General features: G+C 46.4%; 3 protein-coding genes across 10 annotated transcripts in view; 2 read left to right on the forward strand and 1 right to left on the reverse strand.

Moving 5' to 3' along the window:
- Positions 1-1,341: 1,341 nt before the first annotated feature.
- LOC118209744 lies at positions 1,342-3,783 on the reverse strand. The gene has a single exon (XM_035385341.1). The coding sequence runs from the start codon at positions 3,579-3,581 to the stop codon at positions 2,247-2,249; it is 1,335 nt and encodes a 444-aa protein (XP_035241232.1). The 5' UTR covers positions 3,582-3,783; the 3' UTR covers positions 1,342-2,246.
- Positions 3,784-4,155: 372 nt separating this feature from the next.
- Positions 4,156-11,004, forward strand: bud23 (BUD23 rRNA methyltransferase and ribosome maturation factor). The gene is made up of 12 exons (XM_035385350.1): positions 4,156-4,364; positions 4,573-4,610; positions 4,845-4,940; positions 5,479-5,561; positions 5,912-6,008; positions 6,746-6,842; positions 7,280-7,330; positions 7,974-8,059; positions 8,322-8,367; positions 8,585-8,646; positions 9,426-9,515; positions 9,999-11,004. Exons 1-12 carry the CDS (start codon positions 4,320-4,322, stop codon positions 10,051-10,053), a joined length of 846 nt encoding a protein of 281 aa, XP_035241241.1. The 5' UTR covers positions 4,156-4,319; the 3' UTR covers positions 10,054-11,004.
- A 66-nt stretch (positions 11,005-11,070) lies between these two features.
- stx1a (syntaxin 1A (brain)) overlaps positions 11,071-18,072 on the forward strand; it is a 37,373-nt gene continuing 30,371 nt past the window's right edge. For all 8 annotated transcript variants that reach the window (XR_004761762.1, XM_035385343.1, XM_035385342.1 and 5 more), the window contains exon 1: positions 11,071-11,238. Coding sequence is in view for 7 of the 8 variants with exons in the window: in XM_035385343.1 (XP_035241234.1) it covers positions 11,209-11,238 (30 nt within the window). In the remaining variant the exon portion in view is untranslated. The remainder of the gene's footprint in view (positions 11,239-18,072) is intronic.

Below are 18,072 nucleotides of genomic sequence, written 5' to 3' on the forward strand. Positions count from 1 at the left end.
CTGCACCAATCAGACTTTTAATAACACAAAGCCTGCACCAATCAGGCTTTTAATTACACAAAGCCTGCACCAATCAGGCCTTTCAGCCTTTCTGAGTGGAGGTTTCCTGAGTTAAGGTTTGGGCACTGCAGAGTTCCTAGGTGTGGTACTTTAGCACAGGGCTTGAATGTAGCGCCCTAAAGTAGCAGTTTTCTCACTGTTTGAATAATTGAATCATCTGTCACACACACACACACGCACATGCATGCGCACACGCACACGCACACACACACACACACATGTGTGACACAGACAGCGGCTCTAACACACAGCAGCGCACCATTAGGGCCTTTTCCCATTCAATCTGAATAATGTTACACGGATATGCTGGGACACCTATGCAGACAGAGGTGCTGCCATAATTATTACGCCATGATTGTTGCCATGGAAACAAACTCCTGCAAACCTATGACTGCTCTCAGGAGCAGGGGTGCAAGCAACATTTCATCCTGAACTTTGATTAACAAATAAAAGCAAGATTTTTTTTAGATTTAAAAAAAATAATAATAATTTTTTTTAAATGAACACAGTTGGGCAGATCCAGCAAAACCAACTTGCGAAACAGTGTAAAAAAGTGCTTGTGTTTACTTTGCAAGTCAAAATTAATGATTAATTCTGGCCAAAATGGTCATATCTTTATACAGCTATGATGGAAAGAGACATTGTTGTATTTTCAATGTTTACTTATTACATAACCAGATACAAATTGTATTACGACACAGGGTGAACACCAGGTTATTATACTTGAACAAATCCATGTCACAGCGTAATAAGGTGCATGTGTCAAATCAGTAATCATCTTTGTGTCTAAGGGACTCAAATAAAGTTAATTCCAATTAGTTAAGTGGGAAAACCGTAATTTTGCCCAAAGGTTGCCCAAAATGTGTCTTCTGTACACTGTGGCCCAGAATGCTTTTCTCAGCCAGACAGAAAAAGCCAACTGGCACACTTTCGTGAATATTAATATTTAATATTGTGTAGACTGAACATTAAACAATGAAATGGGAAAAAGATGAATTAACAAAAGAACAGTTGGCTGGAGGTCTAATGAGGTACACAAGCTAAAGCTCACTCCAGCTGTGCAGCTGTTCTGTACAGACGCATAATAAAAAGCCTTTGAGCCTTTCTTAGGATCGGTACAGGTCAGCGGTAAGAGGAAAACCCCCTCAGGTAAAGGTAGAGTCCACAGCACACACCTGGGAAAACCTGGTCCATGACTGGACACTCCGTACGTCATTACAGTTAACATTCATTCTCCTTCTCATGAGAACTCAGTGTTCTGTACAAGCATAAATAAACCAATTGAGCAGAATAGATGTTTATTAAACATCGCTTTGCTTCAGTTTTCCTGAAAAGATTCACTTAGCCAGTAATTTCACCTCGCTGAGTGGAAAGTGTCCACAAAGCCTGACCTGCGATCAGTTAAAGCATTTCTCCTTTAAGGCTCTTAAATCAGTGCTTCCAGGCTCCAGCTGTCAGTCGTTATGCACCACTGTTGCTGATGGTATGGCTCAGTGATACACGAGATCTGTTGCAACGTCAGATGAAGTATGGTTCATGTGAGATCTCTGGAGCTTCTGTAGTGAGCTATACAGTGTGCTATCTGTGTTTGATACACCGTAATGTTCGCTCTCAGCATTTATGAGTGAAAGTTTGAGGAAGACTTTCGACTCACATTACGACATACACAAAATTGCCATACTGACCAAGAGTCAAAGACTCTGAGCTTCAGTACAGCATGCATATTTTTGAAAATATTTCAGAAAGTTTGACCAAAGCAACCCATTCAAATGCTAAAAATCTGAGATGAATCTGTGGAATTGGCAGGTCCACTGATCTAATGTTCCTTTTGTTCACTGTGGATCCAAGCCTTGTGTTTTTCTTCAGAGGTAATTTGCTCGACAGCAGAAATACTTCCTGATTGTACCATGCAGATACCATCTCTGGACCCAGGGAAACTCCACGATAAAAGCACTCAAGTTCCACTACACTAGTCTCCTTAGAGGTACTCTCTATCAAATAGCTACATGTATATGACGCTACAATAGACGAGGAACACAGTATGTGCCATAACCCTTGCCTGTGCCAATGCCCATATAAGGCACGTTTTTTTTATCGTGGAACCCCTGGGTCAGATCACATTTCTCAGAGCCATGTCTCTGTATCCTCGCTGAAACCCCCCGGGTTCCGGTAAATTAATCTCCAGACTACATTCTGGCAAAAATACAGAATGCCAATGCCATTATCATCAGCACAGAAAGCTCTGTCATTTTGTCTGACTTCCACTTCTCTTTCTCCTTCTGCTGTTCTTCTCGTAGTTTCTCCTTCAGCGCGCGAAGTTCTCTTTCCCGCTGCAGCTGTTCGCCGTAGTGCGCACGGTAAAAGGCGTCAAAATCGAACATCTTTTTGTCACCCATAGCGTTGGTGTGGGTGTATCGAGGCTTCTGCTGCTGCTGCCCCGCGGGGCTAGAGCTCCGCGGTTCTCTGGAGGAGGGTTTGCCGGCATCTTGAACATCAGACTGACTCAAGATGCCGCGGTCATACTTCCTCCTCAGAGCGATGCTACCCAAGACGGTGTAAGCCTCGCTGATTTCGGAGAAGCGCAGCGTCGCCTCCTCGCTCCCCGAGTTCCTATCCGGGTGGTACATGAAGGACTGTTTGTAGTACGCCGTTTTAATCTGAGCTTGCGTGGCGTTCGGGGACACCTGGAGGATATCGTAATAAGCAGTCCTGCTTCTGTAGAGTGGAGGTGCCGCTGAACTGCCATTCTGTCCGCGCCAGCCGTAAGCTCTGGCGAATGACATTGCCCCGGAATATCCAGCTTGCACAAAGAAATTCCACTGCACTGCAGTCTGGTTTAATAGAGTATAGAACCCTCTCTGCTGCTGTTGATTCGTCAAGTTGGTGACACATGTCAAAAAGGCGTTTTTCTTCAGGGATATGATCTTGTGAACCTGTTTCTGTGCGCAAATGTCGGACAGCAGGTGACGGCAGTCTTCAGGCCATTTCGATTCACCCATTGATAGATCCTCAGTGCCAAACCAGTCATGTAAATCACCCTTACAGTCCACGTCTCCAATCTGACAGTCAGTCATCTCCTGAATGTTGTGCGTAAATTGTCCAAGGTTCTTAGCGCTAACCTCCAATGACATCGTGTCCATCGTATCCGAAGTTTGAGAAAGTCCTCTCTTTAACGAAACGGCGTTGTCCTCTGGCTTAGACAGACCGGTGCATTTTTCCTCTACCGGGAGGCTCAGTTTCACATGTTCCGTACAGTTTCTACTGTCCATAAAACTTTCGCTAGTGACCCTGTCAGGCTGAGACAGCTGCCATTTTCGGCAGCCGCCTCTAGTCAGTTCGCTGTCGTCGAGCTGGGCTACATTAACGGTACTTGCTTTCCTCGTTCCGTTAAGCAAGGCACCCTCCGGGACCGCTCCTACTGACAGTTTACCATTAATCCTGAATGATGCCCGATTAGATCCCTTTGCCAGTGCTACGAATCTACCAGCTTCTCTGCTAACTCTTCGCCTGACCTCCGCCATAGTCGCAGTTCAGGAATTGGAACAGGACGAACTACAATCAACATCCGGGATGTCTACAAAAAGGGCCAATCAGAAGCACGTTACGGAGTAAAAAGAAGTGAGGTCATTGCACTACTGTCCAATCCTGTGCTAGGTGCGTTCAGCCCACAAATGTCCAAAAATGTAACGGAACCGCCTGGCATGTTATCTCACTTAGCTAGACCAATCGCATTATCGACATAATTAACAAATGTTACAGCTTCAGAAGAATATTTTTTATCTTACTTAATTCATTTTTGCAAATACTTTCGTTTAATCATTCATTTCATTACCCTCAATACATTGTTGATTGGTTTAGATAACGCTAAAACTTTGATTCGAATGGGCCAACAGGTAGCCTAAATATTTGCTCATCTTTTAAGACGTCACAAACTGTACACATGAAGGGAGATCCTGAGAAATAGGATTAGATCGCGATCGAACCGGATACTAATACATAAAAACAAGAATAGCACCTTGCTAAAGATCTGAACCATAGACTTCATCTGAGCAGATTCAGATTCTTTCATACGAATGAGCGGACTGTTTCTTTAAATGATCACGGTTTACAGTCGCGTTGATGTGACGTCATAGCTCAGACATGTGGTGCCCTGCTGAGTCTTACAGAAAAGCAGCAAACATACAGTTGTTAGCAGGGATTGATTTACAGTAACATTTAACATTCTCGCGGAGCGAATTATCTCACTGAAAAAAACCAAAATGTCAAGTGGTCGAAGACCGGAACACATGGCACCGCCAGAGGTGGTAAGTAGATATAGCTAACCTATAGCTTCCCAAAATACATGTTACAGGCTACGGTTACTTGACTAGAACAGGACTCTGTGTTTGCAGTGTAGCTAGTTAGATGGCTATCCATCTACATATCATTTCCTGTTGTTAAACAAACATTGTGATGCACTAGAATTGGGTTAATATAAGTGAAACCCACAGTCGTTTTTGCTTCTTTCCGCAGTTTTACAACGAAGAGGAAGCCAGAAAGTACTCTCAGAAGTGCGTATGCGTCTTCACTTTACGTTTCTGTTCACACGATCCACTGCGGTATACTCTAGTGTCGCCTGAATTTAAATATCCATAATATATATTCTGGTGCCGTGAGTTGTTGTGCTCCGTTTGCTTTTGATTGGTTTTTTGAAACCCTGTGCATACACGGTCCTGTTTACCCAGTGGTGTTTGGTAGTCTTTGCGCTTTCCTAGTAGTAATATTGTGTCTTTTGCGGTTTACAGCTCGCGAATGATTGAGATCCAGAGTCAGATGTCAGAGAGAGCCGTGGAGCTGCTGAGCCTGCCGGAGGACCAGCCCTGTTTCCTGCTGGACGCGGGGTAAAACCATCGAGTATGAAGTTTCGAACACAGCCGTAGAGCGTACTGGAGAGTTAGTTGAAGGTGTGCCCGCCTCTCTAGTTAAATGTATGTCTATGGGTAAAACTCAGACACGCCGGAGATGGATAGGTATGGGCAGCTGCTGGCTGACAGCAGAAAACCGCAGGATGGCATATGAACTGTGGCAGATTCAGGATCCGATTTAATCTCTATTCAACACTTAGGGGCACAGAACAGTGCGTTTATCTATGGTGTATGTCATTTATGGACAGATGCGAACACACACTGAGTGAACAGTCATCCATGTGCTACACCACAGTGTTCACAGCTAACACTCATTTTCAGCACTCTTACCATGGCACACAACATCAGCTGTCACAGAGCAGTTGCGTGTTTTGCTTTAATCTCAGTACGTTACTGCAGGTTGGGGTTGTTGTGCAGTGGGCTGTCTGTCGGTCAGTGCGTGGTGTTAAAGTGCAGTAAGGTGTGCAGAGAGCTTCTCCATGCTGTAGCCTGAAGGCTTTGGTTGTGCACGCAGGTGCGGATCTGGACTCAGTGGTGATTACCTGACAGAAGAAGGACACCTGTGGGTGGGAGTGGACATCAGCACCGCCATGTTGGGTGAGCAGAACTCAACCTCCAATAAACGAGAGAAACGTACATTTAAAAAAGAAAAAAACCATGCTGACACAACAGTGTTAAATACGGTATGTAAAAGTGCAGTGATTACCAGATCCCGTCATAAAGGTGCTGTAGTTATTCAGCTCAGACGTGTTTGGTTAAAGAGCCAATGGGAGAGAGAGCCTGGATTAGGGTTTGGCCCGTCGGCTTCCCTTGGCGCTTTGCTTTAGACACCGAGGGAAATGAGAAGTGGGCTTGTGGGATATGTTGTAGTTCAGCAGCCCTTGATTGAATGTGTAGTCCTTTATGTGTGCGCTAGCGGAAGATGTGTGTGTGTTTGCGTTCCTCAGACGTGGCTTTAGACAGGGAGGTGGAAGGAGACCTGCTCGTGGGTGACATGGGCCAGGGGATGCCTTTCAGGCCCGGGACCTTCGACGGCTGTGTCAGGTCAGCATTGTGTCGCTCTTCTGTCCAGTACATTACTGCATTTTAGCATAATTACTGTATCACTGTTTGACCCTGAACATCAGCCTCACAGTGTAACTGATGGTAAAGACTGTGTCATTAGTTTTACCCTGTGCTCAATCCTCTGACCCTGTAACTGAGGGTAATGGATGTGCTTTTTGACTAACTGAGGGTAATGGATGTGCTTTGTGACTGTAACTGAGGGTAATGGATTTGCTTTGTGACTGTAACTGAGGGTAATGGATGTGCTCTGTGATTGTAACTGATGGTAATGGATGTGCTCTGTGATTGTAACTGAGGGTAATGGATGTGCTTTGTGACTAACTGAGGGTAATGGATGTGCTTTGTGACTGTAACTGAGGGTAATGGATGTGCTCTGTGATTGTAACTGATGGTAATGGATGTGCTCTGTGACTGTAACTGAGGGTAATGGATGTGCTCTGTGATTGTAACTGATGGTAATGGATGTGCTCTGTGATTGTAACTGATGGTAATGGATGTGCTTTGTGACTAACTGAGGGTAATGGATGTGCTCTGTGACTGTAACTGAGGGTAATGGATGGTAATGGATGTGCTCTCTGACTGTAATTGAGGGTAATGGATGTGCTCTGTGATTGTAACTGATGGTAATGGATGTGCTCTGTGATTGTAACTGATGGTAATGGATGTGCTCTCTGACTGTAATTGAGGGTAATGGATGCCTTCTGTGTTTTACCCAGTATTTCTGCTCTGCAGTGGCTGTGCAATGCTGACAAAAAGTCACACAGCCCTCCTAAGAGACTTTACACCTTCTTTAGCACCCTGTACTCCTCCCTGGTGAGTATTCAGTCCTCCTATTGGCTGTTTATTCCTCACTGGTGAGCATTCAGTACTCCTATTGGCTGTATATTCCTCACTGGTGCGCATTCAGTACTCCTCTTGGCTGTCTATGCCTCACTGGTGAGCATTCAGTACTCCTATTGGCTTAAAAAAGGCTGTATATTGTAACAGGCTAACTGCTGTCTATGTTTAAATGGACAATCGTCCCAGCCATTCAATAGCACAACTATTCTCTGTAAAAATGAAATAAGCCTGACTTTGCTCAACCAGCTTTGTGAAACTTGTCCATGAGCCACTGTGTTGACTCTTTAAAAAATCTTTTCTATGACTACACCTTTTTATTAATTTGGGTTAGATATAATCCTTGTGCCCAGGTAGGAGTGATTGCTTTGCTTTTTGATTGTGCTCGTGCTTGTGTGTGTTTGTGTGTTTAGGTTCGAGGAGCCCGAGCTGTGTTTCAGATCTACCCTGAGAACTCTGAACAGGTGAGAGGAGATCGACACACAGGGACAGGAGCCTGTGACATCATCAAACGTTTTCTGTTTTTTTTTTTTTTTTTAAATGACTTCACTGTTTCTCTGATGAAATATTTGTACCAGAGATCGTCTGAAACCTCACATTTAGAGAGACCTTTAGTAAAAGTAGGTTCCACATTAGACTGATTCGCTGAGTCACGGGTGTGAGGGCATCACCATCGGACTGGAGAATGTCTGCTGGTCCCTTCCTGTCAGGAGCAGCAGCAATCGCATATAAGATTTGGGCGTTAATAGACAATTTAATTCATTTTGAAATAAGTTGTATAATGCATGTCGTTTTATAGAACAATCCTTCATTTGTTCCTTTTACGTTCTTTCAGGAAGTTTTGGGCTTTAGCCCAGAATGCGGTTATATTATGTCTACCATGTATACCATACAAAATCCTGGTTTTATTTATTTTATATCTGAATAGATTGCTGGAGTTGTTACTTTTATAAAATGTAATTTTTTAACAGAAGGATTTGTTGTGTGATGTGTACTGTGTGTGTGTACTCTGATTAACTGCAGTTGTTAAGGCAATTGTTTTGCGTATTTATTGATGAAATCGCTGTTTTTCTGACACTTTGGGCTCCTGTGTCCCGTCTTCTCCAGCTGGAGCTGATCACCACACAGGCCATGAAGGCAGGGTTCACCGGGGGCATGGTGGTGGACTACCCCAACAGCACCAAGGCCAAGAAGTAAGCCCTTCCACACATACACACACTCCCTCACACACACACACACTCTCTCTCTCACACACACGCACAGCAAAAGAGAGAACGAGAGAGAGACTTAGAGCTGGAGTGAGAGAGAGTGCATGAGAGTGAGACAGAGATGGAATTCACAGAACGTGTAAAGTGTAACAACACAATATTTTTTTAAAGCAGTCCATAGCTCAAGTAACTGGATTTTAACTGTAAGTTTCTGCTTGTTTTTGTGATTTCTGTCTCTCTGGTGCAGGTTCTTCCTCTGCCTGTTTGCAGGGGTGTCTGGAGTTTTACCCAAGGTACTGCCTTTCACCCGCAACCATATTACTACAACCAAGGGTGCCATATAAATACAACTTACTCTTATTAACATCACTATTACTAAAATGTTTGACGTAGGTCACAGATTGTAGGCATTAGAAACTGAGCAGGATAATTAATATTCTAGCTGGGGGCGGGGGGGTGTGGTGGGGGGTGTGGATTTGTTAGTCAGTAAACGTGACTCTTCTCTTACAGGGGCTGGGCTCAGAGACAGTTGACAGGGGTGTTGCCAATCAAGTCCAGTTCACTGGGCAGAGGTAAAGCTGTATTGTGACCTTCCTAAAAATGATTCAAATATTAATTTCTGTATTAGTCAGACATTTGTTTAATAAATGCACAGATAATTCTACAAACAATGCAACACATTGAAAACACGCACGCACACACACACACACACACACACACAAAGGCCCATATACGTGCACATACATACATGCCATAGTTCCCAGTAAGACAGTCCAGTTAGTCCTACCACTTTATCTCTTCTTCGTCTCTTCAATGATTGGTTAAAAAAAGATGTCCTTTAGGAGTTGGGAGGTAGGAGGCTGAACGTCACCGACACCATCAGACGCTGCAGTGTCTGGTTTTGGGTGGGTGTTAAACGTAAGCGCGTAATTCACTGATTGGCTAGAGTCCACACACTCACCTTGATTGGCTGCTGATTGAAAGGAAACCATGGAAACCTGCAGGCACCTTGCAGGGCTTGGAGCTGGACAGCCCTGCTCTGGGCTAATGTGTACGGCACTGTTAGGGGGGTGGTGAGGGGGGGGGGGGGGGGTCTTTGCACCTCCAGAGCGGGGTTGTACCCCCTTGCTTTTGGAGGTGCTCCCAGACCCAGAGTGACCCAGAGGGCCCTCGTACCACGGGGTTGGAGCTGCAGCCCCTGCGGCTTTTCCTCCCTCTGACAAAAAGCAGCGCAGACCTGCAGCACAGACAGAGCTACAGACCTGCAGCACAGACAGACCAGTGGGCCAGACTGCCCACTGTCCAGCATCTCCTCACTTCCAGCGCTGACTTCTCCTTCTGTCCCCCGAAGGTGTCGCTTCAAAAACATGAAGGGGAAGTCGCTGAAGAAGAGTAAAGACTGGATCCTGGAGAAGAAGGAGAGGAGGAGACGACAGGGCCGGTAATATGACGTCTTTATTTACGCGTTTAACTGAGCGGGAGAGAGGCCCTGTGTTCAGACGAGAGCCGCTCCACCCTGGAAATGAAGGGTCCAGTCTGTCCACCTTCACATCTCTTTATAAACCCCGAAATGCGCGGGAGCTCTGGAATGCGCTGGAGCTCTGGAATGCGCTGGAGCTCTGAAATGCTCTGGAGCTCTGAAATGCTCTGGAGCTCTGAAATGCGCGGGAGCTCTGAAATGCGCTGCAGCTCTGAAATGCGCTGGAGCTCTGAAATGCGCGGGAGCTCTGGAATGCGCGGGAGCTCTGGAATGCGCTGCAGCTCTGAAATGCGCGGGAGCTCTTAAATGCGCTGCAGCTCTGGAATGGGCGGGAGCTCTGGAATGCACTGGAGCTCTGAAATGGGCGGGAGCTCTGGAATGCGCTGCAGCTCTGGAATGGGCCTTTATTTGCTAACTGAAGGTTGTTTCTCCTGCTCTTCCCAGGGAGGTCCGAGCGGACACCAAGTACACGGGACGGCACAGGAAGCCTCGGTTCTGACCCCCGCGCTGGGCTCTCACCGCTCACGCCCTGGACCCGGGACACGCCCCCCCCCCCCCGGGGGCTCCGCACGGCCAGCTGGGGCAGCGTGCGTTTCGGCAGACCCCGTGTGTGACCCTCTCTACGCTGAAATATCCATCCCACACACCGCCAAACCAAAACCTGCCCCGTGCAAGAACGGGACTTTATCCAGCCTGTCAATCAAACCTTTCCCTCGCGAAAGGCAAAGATTCTTTTATATCACGAGACATTGACCTGAAAATATATATTAAAATCACCACGTCTCTTTTTCTCCACCCTGGTGCTGGCTTGTGCCTCTCTCCTCAGCTACCTGTTCATTCTGTTTCAAACAGACTTACTGCTCTCACTCTTTTCTCTGTTGTGCATAATTTATGCATACCCACAATCCTCATTTCTGTGTTAACCTATGCCCCTACCTCGGCCTCCACAGCCGCAACCGTGAATATTTCATTCATTCGCGCCACCTTGTGCTTTAATTCAAATGATGTTTGAAAATAACGGATTGGCTTCAGCCAACGGTGAATACAAGACATGGGAAACGCGCAATAAGCCTTTACCTGGAATATTGTCGCCAACAGAGGTCGCTGTTGCACAAGCGAAGCTTTCGGGCTTCATAGGAACATCACAAAACGTAACTTGGCGTTATCTTTTTACAAACCTGTTTTAGCCGACAGTCAATTAAAATTTTAACTCCACGACGTATATTACCGATATTTTGACGTTGCTGGCTTTAGCGCTTTGATGCAGTACGTTACTTGGACATGCAGTTGTAAAGAACGTTTGTTTTCCTGTGATGGGAAATGTAAAAAGTGAACGCGGAATATTGCTTGATGTGAATGTGAGCGACTATTCAAGTTACACGCACGGGTAGCCTCGCCTTACCTTCTCTGTGTGCTGCCACCTACCCTGTCATGGAAATAAATAAATAAATAAATCAAAGAATGGAAATCTCTCTCTCTCTCTAGCTGTGCGATGCGCGCTCTCGACATCACTACACCTCCTTGCGCGCCCCCGCCTCTTACCGCTGCTCTTTGAAAAAGAAGGAAATAAGCGTTAGAAATCGAGCTGGCGAGATTACAGGAGCATCTTAGACTAGGTTCCTAGTGAACGGGCTACCAAGTCCATCTGAACACCATGAAGGACCGCACGCACGAGCTGAGAACTGTAAGTAACGTTACTTATTTGATTTAAATAAGTTTGATGACGACAGAAGCAAGCGGTGGCCTCAGTGTGGGAGAAGCATATTGCGTGGAACACAGCGTGCGTTGTATGGTCGATTAATAGCAATGTAACCGTTTGATTCGCCACTTCTGTGGACCATTGTAATAAAATTGGAAAGACAAATAGTTATGTTTTCAAAATTGGTACGGAGTGTAGTCCACGTGTTATTTAGCGTGTAGACAGATATTTTGTAAATGTTGACATTTGAGTTAAACAATTATTTTATAGTTCGGTGCCCTTTTAAACAAATGTGAAGTATCCCTGGGAAAAATAAATAAATCGCGTTTTTGTTGAAATGTACTGAATGAAATTAAATCAAGTCATTCGCAGTCCCGACGCTCGCTTTATGTCGGAACTGGAGACAACCTGCCAGAGCACCCGCAACATTTTGAAACCAGATTTTCCCCACAGCTGTTTAATGCTTTTCTGATATGTGAGAATGACGACTTGCTGCGTTGTTGCCCGGATTTTGCTGATTCGCTGATTATTTCAGCGCAGACCCAGGTGTTCGTTACTAACAGGGCTGAGACAGGTGAACCAACGGTCTGACGATCGGTTCGCAAACACGACCCGGGCTGCTATTCAAGTGTGCAACAATTGCTTTTTGTCTGTGGAAATGAATGGATTCCACGCTGTTTTCAATTGCTGTCATGATAACTGACCAAAGACACAGGGGGAGGATGACTACGCCAGTTAACGCGACGAAGCGGTGACAGACTATTAACTTTTCTTTAATATGTGTCCCGTTTTCATTTTGGAATCGGAAGTATCACTGGCGTTGGAAACGCGGCTAAACTCGCCGTAGCCTTGTTGCATTGACCGTTAAGGCTCATATTCCCCATCGCTACTCGACAGTTTATTCGAAAACGTATTTAGTTGACGTACATTTTGACTGTTTTTTTATGATAATGCGCATCTTGTCGGTTCTGAATGATCACGGGCGAAAGTGTCTCCTGGGAACGCTGGCACTGTGCGCGCGAGGGATTTATTCTATAAAAGTGAAACGCGCACTAATTCAGCAGCTGGCACCCAGGATGTCGAAAGGGTGACCTATTGTCTTGCTGGGCGGAGGCGAAGAGTCAATATCAGGTTAGGGGGGTTTATTATGGTCCAAGTGGTCCGCAGAGACCGATTGGGTTTTGACCAACTGCGCTCCTAATTATCGCTGGTAGTTCAGACAATTTTATTCTGCGGAGTAGATTTCCGAGACATGTTGTTTCAGTCTTTCTGAACTGTGGTTGGTCTGGCGTTTATTTGCGTTTATTTATTTTATTTTTTTTCTGCTGTTAACTTTACTTTGTCCACGGAGCGGTGGAAACGGCCCACTGCCGCCCCTGCCCTGACTGGCCGTAGCGTGCTTTTTACCAGCGGCCATCGATAGGCTGTCACCATTTTACACCATTGTACACCTTACCTCTTACACTGTGCCTGTGGTGGAGTAGAACGATTTCTGGTTTAATAAGAATGTAGGCAATACTGGGATTGTGTGCAAGTTCACAAATTTTGACATGTCAAAGAGTCTGTAAGGACTTGCGATTTTATGACATTGCTAAATTTAAAACATAAAATATCAGACACTCTTATCCTTGAGTGAATTATTTTTTGTATTTAACACGTTTATACAGCTGGATATTTCCTTAAATGCCTTCTGAAATGTTCAATGGCTGTGCCCCTCCTCAGATTCAAGCCTGCAACTACTGTGCAGTTCCCAAACCATTCCTTGTTTTAAAAAAAAAAGAATTATGTAGTGTTTTTTTCTGTGTGAGGATGAGGGCTTATTTACAGTTTCTGTTGAGGTTTTTGTCTCTCGCTCTCTCTGGTAGTAATTTCTGTCTGAGTGCTTCAGTAGGTAGGACCCCCCCCCACAGCTCGGGTGGGGGCTCTGAGTGTCTGTCAGATGGGAAGGAAAATGCAGGATGGGCAGAAGTCTCTTGGCTTTAGGATCCGATGTTCGGAGTCTCTGTGTTTTAGGATACTTGTGGGGAAAAAAATTATTAACTGTATTTTGAGCGTGTTGTTACCGTTGACTTGCATTGTAACGGGGGGCTGAAACACCTGTACTGGAGCCAAACGCACTGCCGCTAGTGAGCAACGTCTCTCAACAAGACCAGGAAATGAGCTTCAAAAACACAGACCGGTTTAGGCCACCCGGTCTTCATGCGCAGCGTGACTGTGAGGATGAGACATTAACTTAACGATCATGATTAACAGGCAGAGCTTGTGACCTGCCAGGACAGGAATGTGGCTGTCCCGTCCTCTCCATGATTCAATCTGACCCTGGTGAGGAGGTTAGGCCCCAGTGCTGCGGGTTTGTGGGGGGGGGGGGGGGGGGGGGGCAGATTCCTCGTTTTCCTGGAACGCTGTTAAATGTTTAACAGGGATCCGCGCAGCAGTCCGCTCTGTTTGAACCCTGCTCCCTGTACCCGGTGTACGCTTTTCTTCCTGAGTATCACGTGATTGGATGTGGGGGTTTTTTTTTTCCTCCATCGGCGGGTCGTGATTGGCTGAACATCTCAGAGACACCACAAGGTTTGGCAAACGGCCAAATTCAGAGGGTTTATTTAACCCAAAATGTCTGAGTCCATTAGGGATAGAATGTACTGTGTTCATCGGTAAGTTTACTTTACAATAATCCAGAAATTTTGTGAGTGTGCGGTAGTCCTCTCTGTGCAGATATGAGTCATACATATTTGACTGGGTCATGACTTTCCACTAAAGCCTAAAGATGGAAAGTACTTCACCTAATGTACTTGACCGAGGTCTGCAGCAAATGCAAGAGACCTTATTCTGGGGTTTATATGCTGCTTCAGAGCCCACTCCGATGTTCTTTGTTGGTTGTGATTCAACTTCAGTTTATAGGTCATGAGATAAGGCTCCCTCAGGCATCATCCCTGACTAATATGACTGACAGCTGTGGATGGTGTAGAGATGTGCAACAGGTCTATTAGTGTCAGTGGATTCTGAATGACTGCACAAAGGAATAGGGGTGATTCATAGTCACAGGGGAAGATATGCAACTACAGATGTGGAACTGATTCTGCTACGGTTTATCTCTTGCACTGTTTTCCAAGTTGCATGCTATGGTTTGAATTTTACCAATGAAACAGGAACTCTCACCAGGTGTATTTCCATATAACTAAAGAAAACAGTCTCTCTTGGGAAATCAGTTGACAGTGACGTGAGTATCCAACACCTGCTGTCGATTCGTACTGTGCACATTGTAATATTCATACTGTGCACATTGTCATTTATTTGCTGATGCTCACCAGAAATATTGGTTCAAACAGACGGGCAAAATTGGCAGCTCCAGCCCGTTCTCATTTCTGAAGTTGTCTGTTACATAACGTGAATTGAAGAGCATTTTGGTTTGGATTTGGATTTGGGTGTTTCATTGTGACAGGTGTTACCTGCTGTAGCCCATTGCATACCTGCCTTCTGCAGGTACCTGTCGGTGCACATCAGTGCCCTGTATCACAGGCAGCGTCCCAGGATTCAGTGTGACTTCCTGTCTGACGGTTCTGCCTCCTTTCCCTTGCTGTGTCCAGCATTGTTCAGTTACTGTGGTGGCCTTTCTCAGATACACACCTCTCTCTTATCTGAGATGTGTGTGTGCGTGTGTGAGCGTGTGTGTGCGTGCGTACGTGTGTGAGAGCGTGTGTGTGTGTGTGTGTGTGTGTGTGTGTGTGTGTGGCAGTCTCCAGATGCCCTGGTTGGTGGTAGCTGATGGGATATTTTATGAGGCACTAAAAGTCCTCTGTTCAGCACCTATAGCTCGTTTCATGCAGGATAGTTTCCCGCTACAGACGCTGTAAAACTTTCACCAGCCCTATCAGCGCTTTGAAAAATTGGTCCAGCTCGACAAATTAAATGTGCAAATGTAGCTGCTCCCATTGAGCTGAATGACCGTAAAGCTCTCGTCTGTATGCTGATGATATCATTCTGATCATAGAGAATTAAGGCAATCTCCGGGAAGTCTTGAATAGAAGGTGTTTAAGATGGAGATTTACAGTAAATCCAGAAAAGACGCAAATTATTAGTGTTACTGCTCCACCAGCAGGAGCAGCAGGAAAGAGATCAGCTGGAAAAAATGAGAAAAGTACACATCTTTAAATCTCTCCTCGATGCTACCTCTCCCCTGCTATACAGTGCACATACGGCTCATTTTACAGTACACTGCTGTACTATGGGCTCTTAGATGTGGCTCCAGTTGCAGAAGAGCATTAGCCTAGCGCCCACACCCTTAGCCATGCCGCTAGCAAGCTAGCATTGATGACTGGAAGTGGTATGGCTGCTGCTCAGTGACAGTGAAACGGTTTTCACAGTACTGAACGTATCACAGCTGTCAGTTTGTTCTTGGAGGACTACGACCACACAAGCGCATTTCTTGCCACCTTCATTCTGACCAGGGGTCAAAGGTCATTCTGTGTATGACAGAGTTGGGCTCCTGCCTTTGGGGCTGATCAAAAAACAAAGAACAGTGACAGGAGGAAGTGTTATGAGTTGTTCTAGTGAGCTATGAAACTGAATCAAATTGCCCAGCAAACAGCCTTTTCTTTTGTTTTGGAAAGAGGACTAGGAATGGTGCCCCTAGCTTTAATTGGGGAAAAAAACCATACGTATGAAGTATGTTCCCTGTTTGGTTTGTGGTTTACCAGTTTCTTATGTGACTATCTGTGGTTGATGAAAGCGATGCATTATGTTCTATTGATTTGTAGACACGGGGATGACCAGTGTGTCTTATTAGGCTGAATGGGCTGGGTATCGCCCGATGTCAGAGACATGCATGAAATATAGATTTTTTTTCATCATTCATTCAGTACTGTACATGAGATGAGAGTGTGTGTGTGTGTGTGTGAAAGCGAGAGAGAGAGAGAGAGAGAGAAAATTATATGACTCGATAAAAAGGAGTGCTCTGGTCCGTAGTGTTACTTTCTCTGGAAGATAAATAATCGATACGCAACCACTGCCTTTCTAAAGAATGCACTCATTCTAAATGACATCTTTAATTTGAGAGGCGACGCCCCCATGTGTGGCACCCCCCCCCCCCCCGTGTGTGACGGACAGAGTATCGATGAGCCAGCGGTTAATAGAGGCGGTTTGAGGCATATTTCAAAGTCAGACTTGTCAGCAATTTTTTTTATTATTCTATAATTGCGTTTGAGCCAATATGCAGTATTGGTTCATAGTGACATTTTACAAGAAGCTAAACGCACTGCTTCTCACTGAGGATTTCAGCAAGATGACCCAGACTCTGTGAATATATACATATTGTATGCCTCATGTCTCCTAAATATGCATAACAGGCCAAATTCATAAAAAGAACAGATTCTGGAGAAACTAATGAAATGGGCACTGAAGGAAAATATTGCAGATTCATATATCATATTCAAGAAGTCATGCTCACAAAAATAGGAATGTGCTGCATTTAAACTTTAGTTTTTCTTTTTTTTTCTTCATATTTTCAAACCTGCCATATTGATGGATGTTGGTTGGTGATTTGTGTTACATGGGGTCATTTTATTTTGTATCCTGTTTTGTAAGTTCTCCAGAGTTAGGGTACATAAATACATATGTATTTATGTTTATGAAATGTGCGTGCTTGTATACCATGCTGGGAGATGCAGGGCTGTGATGGTTTCCACTGTCTCTCTCCAGTTATTCCTGTGATGTTTTTGTCTTGACATCACTACACCATCTTTGATGCATTCCAGCTCCGCCTCTCTTCTTCCAGCTGTCAGTCACTGTCAGCAGGCACCTGGACAGCAGTGCCTGACATGGGCCTGTTCTCTCACTGACTCATACCGCTGTTCCACACCGGCCCTGCAGGGGGCGCTGTGCTGTTTACTGGCTTGTAACCTCACAGCTGAAGCTCATTTTTGTAAGATGTGGTTAAGCGCTGGTCAGGGCTGTTGGGACGGGGTGCAGACTGCAGGGCTGTTGGGACAGGGGGGCAGACTGCAGGGCTGTTGGGACAGGGGGGCAGACTGCAGGGCTGATGGGACAGGGGGCAGACTGCAGGGCTGTTGGGACAGGGGGCAGACTGCAGGGCTGATGGGACAGGGGGCAGACTGCAGGGCTGATGGGACAGGGGGGCAGACTGCAGGGCTGTTGGGACAGGGGGCAGACTGCAGGGCTGATGGGACAGGGGGCAGACTGCAGGGCTGCAGGGCTGATGGGACAGGGTGCAGACTGCAGGGCTGATGGGACGGGGGGCAGACTGCAGGGCTGTTGGGACAGGGGTGCAGACTGCAGGGCTGTTGGGACAGGGGTGCAGACTGCAGGGCTGTTGGGACAGGGGTGCAGACTGCAGGGCTGTTGGGACAGGGGGGCAGACTGCAGTGCTGATGGGACAGGGGGGCAGACTGCAGGGCTGTTGGGACAGGGGGGCAGACTGCAGGGCTGTTGGGACAGGGGGGCAGACTGCCGGGCTGATGGGACGGGGTGCAGACTGCAGGGCTGATGGGACAGGGGGCAGACTGCAGGGCTGATGGGACAGGGGGGCAGACTGCAGGGCTGATGGGACAGGGGGGCAGACTGTAGGGCTGATGGGACAGGGGGGCAGACTGCAGGGCTGATGGGGCGGGGGTACAGACCGCAGGGCTGTTGGGACAGGGGGGCAGACTGCAGGGCTGATGGGACAGGGGGGCAGACTGCAGGGCTGATGGGACAGGGGGCAGACTGCAGGGCTGATGGGACAGGGGGGCAGACTGCAGGGCTGATGGGGCGGGGGTACAGACCGCAGGGCTGTTGGGACAGGGGGGCAGACTGCAGGGCTGA

Source organism: Anguilla anguilla, chromosome 12, assembly GCF_013347855.1.
Source record: "Anguilla anguilla isolate fAngAng1 chromosome 12, fAngAng1.pri, whole genome shotgun sequence".
Lineage (NCBI taxonomy): Eukaryota > Metazoa > Chordata > Actinopteri > Anguilliformes > Anguillidae > Anguilla > Anguilla anguilla.

Coding starts and splice junctions, on each gene's coding strand:
- bud23 (XM_035385350.1), top strand. CDS start 4,320: ATGTCAAGTGGTCGAAGACCGGAACACATGGCACCGCCAGAGGTG. Junction 4,365..4,572: donor ACATGGCACCGCCAGAGGTG/GTAAGTAGATAT, acceptor TTCTTTCCGCAG/TTTTACAACGAAGAGGAAGC. Junction 6,009..6,745: donor ACCTTCGACGGCTGTGTCAG/GTCAGCATTGTG, acceptor TGTTTTACCCAG/TATTTCTGCTCTGCAGTGGC.
- LOC118209744 (XM_035385341.1), bottom strand. CDS start 3,581: ATGGCGGAGGTCAGGCGAAGAGTTAGCAGAGAAGCTGGTAGATTCGTA.